This window comes from Oncorhynchus mykiss, chromosome 12 (assembly GCF_013265735.2).
Source record: "Oncorhynchus mykiss isolate Arlee chromosome 12, USDA_OmykA_1.1, whole genome shotgun sequence".
Classification (NCBI taxonomy): domain Eukaryota; kingdom Metazoa; phylum Chordata; class Actinopteri; order Salmoniformes; family Salmonidae; genus Oncorhynchus; species Oncorhynchus mykiss.
In genome coordinates, this window is record NC_048576.1 from 30,336,431 (window position 1) to 30,344,453 (window position 8,023).

Here is an 8,023-nt window from a genome sequence, read left to right on the forward strand (position 1 = left end):
CAAATGGTTGTTCTCTGATCAGTCAGTGATTATATTAACAACTTTTTTTGACAAAGTAATTTCTTATGAAAGTAGTGTGCATTATTACCTCCATTCAGGAGGTACATGGGAAATGTGTGTTATGTTTTATTGCCCACATTTTGCATCATCTCCAAATGATTTACTCTCTTTGTGTCAATGAAGAATTGCTTTACTGTTGTCACTTACAGTACCATAGTGGCAACATATTGAGAAAACCTTGATATGAGGTATGCATTGTTTTGAGTGTTTGTTAGTTCAAATAAAGGAGACAATGGTTGAATTATTATTCATTCATGGGCACTTCCTTGTCATATAAGCACTTATTTATAGGATAAATACGTCCATATTTCACAACTAGGCAATAGAATTACACTCACTGATATGAGGGATGATGGTGCTATAAAAGTCGATTTCATAAAGAGAAGCGATAAGTGTGGGCCAACGCAGTATCATTGAAGCAAACTTTTCCTGAATAAAAAGATACTCTTGGAATTGAATAACATTATATTAAAATGCATTTTTAAGGCAGGACTCTTTTGGAAGAAAGATTTTGTTCGTACTTACAAGTTTCTCTGAGGTTTGTCTTCAGAGAAGGGAACATGCCTTTGAACTACACCTCCCACAATCCCCTCCGCTTAATCTGACGCGTCGAAAACGGAAGTTGTTCGGGTATCTCCGGTCGTAACTAGTTACCCCAGCCAGAAAGTCGTAATTATGGCTAAACCCCGCCTATTTCTACATTTTATCTTCTTAAAATCTGGTTTTAAACCTAACACTAACCGTAACCACACTGCTAACCTTATGCCTAACCTTAACCTTAAATTACGACCAAAAAGCTTTTTATTTTATTTTTTATTAATACGTACGATATAGCCAATTTTGACTTTGTGACTGTGGTAGCTAACTAAAGTAGTGACAAACGGGATCTCCATTTTAAAGTCAGAATCGCGTTTACGTTCATGAAGATCACTTTATAATGAAGTGAGTATAAGTGACCGATTATGTGCTGTACATTTTGTATCGACTGCACCTATTATGTAGTTACTCGCGTAGGTGTAATGTTAATAGTGATCATGTGAAGAGATCTAGCTAACTAACCAGCCACTAACTTTACTTGGACATCAGTCAACATGGCTAACGTTGTCTTGCTAATAATTTGCTACTGTTACTAATGTTAACGTTATAAATACACCATACTAACCATAATAGCTGCTAGCTAACTAGTCAGATGGTATGTAGTTACTCATGGGGTAAAAAAAAAAAAAAGGAGCTTGGCCATGGATGGTCAAGAAAAGAGACAGGATCAGCAGAGAGATGATTCTGTATTCTATTGCATGTTAAACACTATTTTTTTGTCCATCTCTCCCTCCCACCCTACAGTCCCCTGACCAAAGTGAAGTTGATCAATGAGCTGAATGAGAGAGAGGCCTCACTGGGGGTCAAGGAGACTGTGTCATGGCACTCTGAGTACAAGGACAGCGCCTGGATATTCATCGGTAAGAGGCTGTGTCGGAGACACTTTTGGGATTGAGTAGAATTGATCCAACCCCTTGTATTACAAATCCACACCATACTAACAGCCAAGGTTGATGTTTAGAGTGTACTGGCAGCTCACCAGTTGGGGGCTGAAAATGAGTGGCTTGTTTATTCAGTTAATGGCTTGTTCTCCAGTCTCTCACCACCAGAGTTCTAAGCCTCTTTTTTTTACCTTAGTGTTTCTGTTGTAACCTGCAGGTGGATTTCCTTATGAGCTGACAGAAGGTGACATCGTCTGTGTTTTCTCTCAGTGAGGCCCATACATATATATATACCCTTTCCTCCCATCTCTCCACTCACTCACATTCCCCTTTCTCTCCCCCGGTTCTTTCTGTCTCTTGTTTATCCAATTGCATGTCTCTTTCCATCCTTATCTTCCACTCTTCCCTCTGAACCTTCTTCCTTTTCATTCTGAATAAAAAATTCTGCATTAGATTGAGTTATCCTGGTTAATGTGTGTCTGCAGGTATGGCGAGATAGCCAACATCAACCTGGTGCGTGATAAGAAGACTGGTAAATCCAAAGGCTTCTGCTTCATCTGCTACGAGGACCAGAGGAGCACAATCCTGGCTGTGGATAACTTAAACGGGATTAAGGTAATGCACAGTAATCACTCCCAGCTGAGAGAGAACAAGAGAAATACATTTGAGACCAAACCAGTAAACATGCATAAATGAAGGTTAGATGTTCCAAACACTTTTACTGGCAAAATACTTGTAAATTACTGTACCTCATTACATTGTGTTATGATCTGTCTCTCTCTTGACATCTAGATAAAGGGGCGGACCATCCGAGTGGACCATGTGCTCAACTACCGCCCTCCCAAAGACAATGAGGACATGGATGATATCACCAAGCGCCTGAGGGAGGAGGGCTGTGCCCCTAAACTGCCCGACCATTCATCCTCTGAGTCCGAAGAAGAGGAACAGTATGCTGTACCAGTGAAGAAGCCCAAGAAAGGTGAGGAGGGGATACTACTGGAGGCTTAGAGGGTACATGTCTGCTGCTTGTCATACCCAGAGCCGTTTTGACTAAAGTAGATTTTAATTGTAAGGCAAGGACACTGAGTACAGCCGAGTAGTGAAGGATAACTTGGCTGTCAGTGTCTCAAATAGGTGTCTGTCATGTTCATATCATCTCCTCTTACCTGACCTCACTCCGTCTTTTCTTTCATTTCCAACCCAGACAAGAAAGAGAAGAAGAAAAAGAAAAAGGAGAAGAAGGCTCTAAAGGCGGAGAGGGAGCAGAGGGAGAGGCTGGCCCAGACTCCACCCAGGCCTGTCCCGACAGTGAGGGTGAAGCAGGAGAAAGAGGACCTGGGTTATGACAAGTACAGCCAGCGGGGGGCGGCAGAGGAGCGGCTGAGGTCCAGGGGAGAGAGACCAGGGCCTGGGGCAGAACTACGGAACCCCCGAGACACACACAGGCAGGAGGACGGAGGGTTCCGAAATCGCTATGGAGACCAACAGGACAGAGAGGGGGATAGGTCCAGGGAGGATGAGAAGAGGAGACATGAGATGGGGGAGAGGAGAGATGGAGGACTGCAGTTGGAGAGCAAGAGGACAGGCAGGGAGGAGGGAGAAAGAACTAGGGAAAGAGAGAGGGACAATGATAGAAATAGGGAGAGCGAGAAAGACAGTGATAGAAATAGGGACAGGGAGCGAGAGAAAGACAGGGACAGTGATAGAAATAGGGACAGGGAGCGAGAGAAAGACAGGGACAGTGATAGGAATAGAGAGAGAGACCAGTCCAGTAAGCATAGAGAAGAACACAGTCGGGAGAGAGACTACAGGAGAAAGTAACAGGAAATACATGCCATGAGAAGATGTCCTATACTGTTTTCACGATAACAGCTTAGTCAACATCAGCAGCAGAGTAAATGGGAACTGGATTTCCAATGGATTGCCACCTTTAAACTGCTGTACATTGTTTAATTTGACTTACTGATTTACTGTTGTAAATAAAAATGACAATTGCTTTTGTAGAGAAGACTTGAGATTTGCTTTCAAACAAGAGTGAGACAGATGCCATATAAATAACATTTTTATTTTTGTAATTGGATTTCAAGACGACGCAAGATCAGAGCTTCCTCTTGGCTTCAAAAATAGAGGTAATTTTGGGTGAAAAGAAATAGAGAAATAGCCTCCAAAGATAACATTGACTGTCCAAAACAACATTACACAACTTGTAATTCAGTGAAGAACCAACACAATTAGAAAATGAATAATTCTAATCAAACAGAGTATTTACATGGTATCACTAGCCCAGGATTTTAACTGTAATTCATCCGTATCACTGAAAGTCACACTAAATTATGTTTAAAAGCCACATCAACATAGTTAATCACCTAGCGAGAGAGAACAAAGCATTGCTACAGAAATATATTCCATGAATAAATTAACTTTGTGAAAACATAAAAGGGGAAAAAGAGGTAAAGCACATTCTGCCTGTGATCATCAGACATTAGAGAAACAATTTAATTCCAACCAAGCGGTTAAGCGTGTGAAGGAGCCTGTCGATCGTTGGCATTTGAAACACAGTACATGTAATCAGCTCTTTTAATCTCATCACACAAGGGTTCCAATGAAAATACCAAACTGGGGTACTGAGGACGAGCCACCATTTTGTCCTCAGTAGACAGATATGAGTTAATCTCCCTCTCAAAACTCTCCCAGTGGGGGGCCAGGCAACAGACAGGCCACACTCACTTAATCACTGGTCACCACCGTTGTTGTCTGGCTGCATGAATAGATCCTCAATGCTATGCTATCCTCTAGTCCAGTTGATGCTATCTGTTAGTTGTCTAGGTGGTGATGTACTAGACAGTTTTTATGAATTCCAGGTCTGCGCTTACTGGTCAGACTGGGCTAGAGGTCAGAGGTCAATTTCTTCTTTGACCTGGGCTCCAGATGAGCAGACACTTAGCCAGGCTGGGAAGAAAAGGAGAGGAGACCCTTGCGGTGTCCCAAATATATATATATTTTTAGTTAGGGACATAATTGCAATTGAAAGGGGAGTTTTGGAGCATGGAAGTTGGTGCAATTTAGCACTATGTGATGCAATATAGTTGAATATCATGCAAGCATCATATTTAACTGTGTTTTGACTAATTCTCTGTTGAGAGATAATAATAATAAAGTTCAGGGAGACAACCCAAATATTGACCTTCTGTCTTGGTTTATAAACTCCTCCACACTATATAGCCTCAAAGGTTTCCTACTGTATAGGAATACATCTCACAAGCAGAACAAATATTTTGCCATTACAATTAACAACACTGACAATATCAACCCCCATCATTTCCTGTTTACAGAAAACAAACTTAAAGAAATACAGAAAACAAGCTCTGATCATAAACTGTAATGATCACATCTCAATCCACAATCTGACACAGATGATGCAGTCCATCCAGAGTTGAAAAGAAGTTGTCAAGAGTATCTATCACAAATAAGAAATTGCACCCATATATCTGTTATAGAAACCTCACAGGATCTGGCAAGACTAGGGAAGAGATAAGTATTGGGCCTGCTGTACAAAATATGTCTTTGACATCATGTTTACTATGAATGTACTCAATCTAAAACACTTGGGTTGTATTTCCCTGAGGTATGTCAAGAACGTGTGTACTTTTCAGGGTTGTAGAATGATTATAATGGATTGACAGGTGGATGAAAATGCCTCTGAATGAGGTATGGTAGTAGGTGCCAGGTGCACTGGTTTGAGTGTGTCAACGCTGCTGGGTTTTTCACGCTCAACAATTTCCTGCGTGCATAAATAATGGTCCACCCCCCCAAAGGACATCCAGCCAATTTGACACAACTGTGGGAAGCATTAGAGTCAACATGGGCCAGTATCCCTGTGGAACGCTTGACACCTTATAGAGTCCTAACACCGACCAATTGAGTCTGTTCTGAGGGCAAAAGGAGGTCCAACTCATTAGGAATATTGTACACTCAGTGTACAGTGGATATCATAAGTATTCCACCACCTTGGATGTCTTCACATTTTATTGCTTTAGTGGGATTAAAATGGATTTGTCATTTTTTGTCAACGATCTACACAACATACTCTGAAATGCATAAGTGAGATTTTTTACTTTTTTCATTTCTTAAAATGTAATGAAAAATAATATACAGTACCTTAATTAGATAAGTATTCACCCCGTCAATACATGCTAGAAACACTTTTGGGCAGCGATTACAGCTGTGAATCTTCTTGGGTTAGTCTCTAAGAGCGCTTCACACTTGGATTGTGCAATATTTGCCCATTACTCTTTTTAAAATGTGTCAAGCTCTGTCAAGGTGTTGGGGGTCATGGCTACAAAGCCATTTTGAAATCTTGCCATATATTTTCAAGCAGATTTAAGTCCAAACTTTCACTTGGTCACTCAGGAACATTATAACGGTCTTCTTGGTAAGCAACTTCAGTATAGATTTGGCTTTGTGTTGTAGTTTATTACCCTGCTGAAAGGTGCATTTGTCTCCCAGTGTCTTGTGGAAAGCAACCTGAAGACTGTTTTCCTCTAGGATTTATCCTGAAAAATTCCAGTTTTTGCCAATGTCAAGCTTACCCATACCATGATCTGCCATGCTTGAAAATAAGGAGGCATTTACTCAGTGATGTATTGTGTTGGATTCACCCCAAAGATAAGGCTTTGCAATTAGGCCAAAAAGTGTATTCCTTTGCCGTGTTTTCTCGCAGTATAACTTTAGTGCTTTGTTGCACACAGGATGCATGTTTTGGAATATTCTGTATATTTATAGACTTCTTTTCACTCTGTCATTTAGGTCATTATTGTGGAGTAACTAGAATGTTGTTGATCCATCCTTAGTTGCTTTCTCCCATCACAGCCATTTATCTCTGTAGCAGTTTTAAAATCACCAATGGCCTCATGGTGACATCCCTGAGCAGTTTCCTTCCTGTCCTCCAGCTCAGTTCAGAACGACAACTGTTGTGTCTGGGTGGTTTAATACGTCATCCACAGCATAATTATTCATTTGACCAGGCTTAAAAGAGATATTCAATGTCTGATTTGCCCTTCTTTTTGAGGCTTTTTATGTGGCTCCCTGGTCTTTGTAGTTGAATCTGTGCTTGAAATTCAATACTTGACTGAGGGACCTTACAGATGTAATTTGGAGGACAGAGGAAGGTGTAGCCATTAAAACAACATTAAAATGTATTATTTCACACAGAGTGAGTCCATGTCATTTTTGTAATTTGTTAAGCCAAAATGTACTCCTGAACTAAATTTAGGGGGTGAATACTTATGCAACGACTATATTTGAGTTATAAAATGTTTATTCATTTGTAGAATTATTTTCATTTGACATTGAGTATTTGATGTAGTATAAATGACAAAAAAAAAAAAAAAATCAATTACATCCATTTCAATCCCACTTTGTAAATACATCCAAGGGGGATGAATATTTATGATACCCACTGTAATGACAGCCTAGGTATTCATTAGCATTTCTAAGACTTGGAGTTCATATGACAGTACCTGCAAAGGATTTCTATATTTCTAACTACCATCGTATGTTTAAAGTAGCTGTCCAGTGTTTCCTGATTTCTATTAAATATTTCTATGATCTATAATTTATTACTATATGAATTAAATAATGGCCATATTTTGGAAGGGAAACTATGTTAAAAATCAGATTATCTGTGTTTGAATGATGTGGGGGTATTAAAAGTATTCATGACAAGTAAACCGCTGATTGGCCAGCTCAGCCAATGAGACGTCTCGGCCAAAAACCTGACGTCCTCCTCTATGATGAAATAGCATGCATTTTTTAAGCAGTCTGTTTCAGATATGTTTTTGAAGTGTTTTTTTCCCCCTCAAATGTATGCTTTGGCCACAATTAGTGTAGGACGAGTCAACAACATTATTTGGCTGAGTGAACAGATGAGCTTTTAAAAGTGAGCTTTTCCCTGGACAGTTACTTTAAGTTAGATGATAGAATGCTTATGATTGTTGACAGATGTTTCTGTCAGGTAATGGTGATGTAGACCTAAAGGTGTTTTCAATTTGCAAAGTGGAAACAAATGCGCCATGAAATCCTGAAATCTCATTTTGTGGACAGTGTCTCTGCCTTAGTTTTCACTGATTTGATCTCCTATTGCACCATTAACAATACATTAATGCAATGTCAAACAGATCATCAATTACTATTATTACTGATGTTTGTTTTTATTTCTGCTTGCATTTTGTATTGATATTGATGTGTTTATTTTCTGTAATTCAGGGCTAATCTGTGAATGAGACATTGGTCTCAGTATGACTCCCTGATTAAATAAAGGTTTAAAAAAATTAAAAGACTGCAGTTCTCGATGACTCATGGCAACTGATCATGATAACTGACGCAGTATTAAAAGCTTAAAGTCCATCTTAGGAAAATATGACCGTCACAGTTAGCATTTTTTGCTGACATTACAGATAAACCATAGTGATTGCAGAGCTGTGCTG

At 39.7% G+C, this 8,023-nt stretch overlaps 1 protein-coding gene across 1 annotated transcript; it reads left to right on the forward strand.

The window, feature by feature from the left end:
• The first annotated feature begins 796 nt into the window (after positions 1-796).
• Positions 797-3,684, forward strand: LOC110537409 (RNA-binding motif protein, X-linked 2). The gene is made up of 6 exons (XM_021623429.2): positions 797-1,002; positions 1,402-1,517; positions 1,756-1,807; positions 2,024-2,153; positions 2,331-2,517; positions 2,743-3,684. The coding sequence occupies exons 1-6, from the start codon at positions 998-1,000 to the stop codon at positions 3,357-3,359; spliced, it is 1,107 nt and encodes a 368-aa protein (XP_021479104.1). The 5' UTR covers positions 797-997; the 3' UTR covers positions 3,360-3,684.
• The last annotated feature ends 4,339 nt before the right edge of the window (positions 3,685-8,023 follow it).

Excerpts from the sequence above, each read along its gene's own strand:
- LOC110537409 (XM_021623429.2), top strand. Across the intron at positions 1,808-2,023 it reads ATCGTCTGTGTTTTCTCTCA|GTATGGCGAGATAGCCAACA; the intron begins GTGAGGCCCATA and ends GTGTGTCTGCAG. Across the intron at positions 2,518-2,742 it reads AGTGAAGAAGCCCAAGAAAG|ACAAGAAAGAGAAGAAGAAA; the intron begins GTGAGGAGGGGA and ends TTTCCAACCCAG.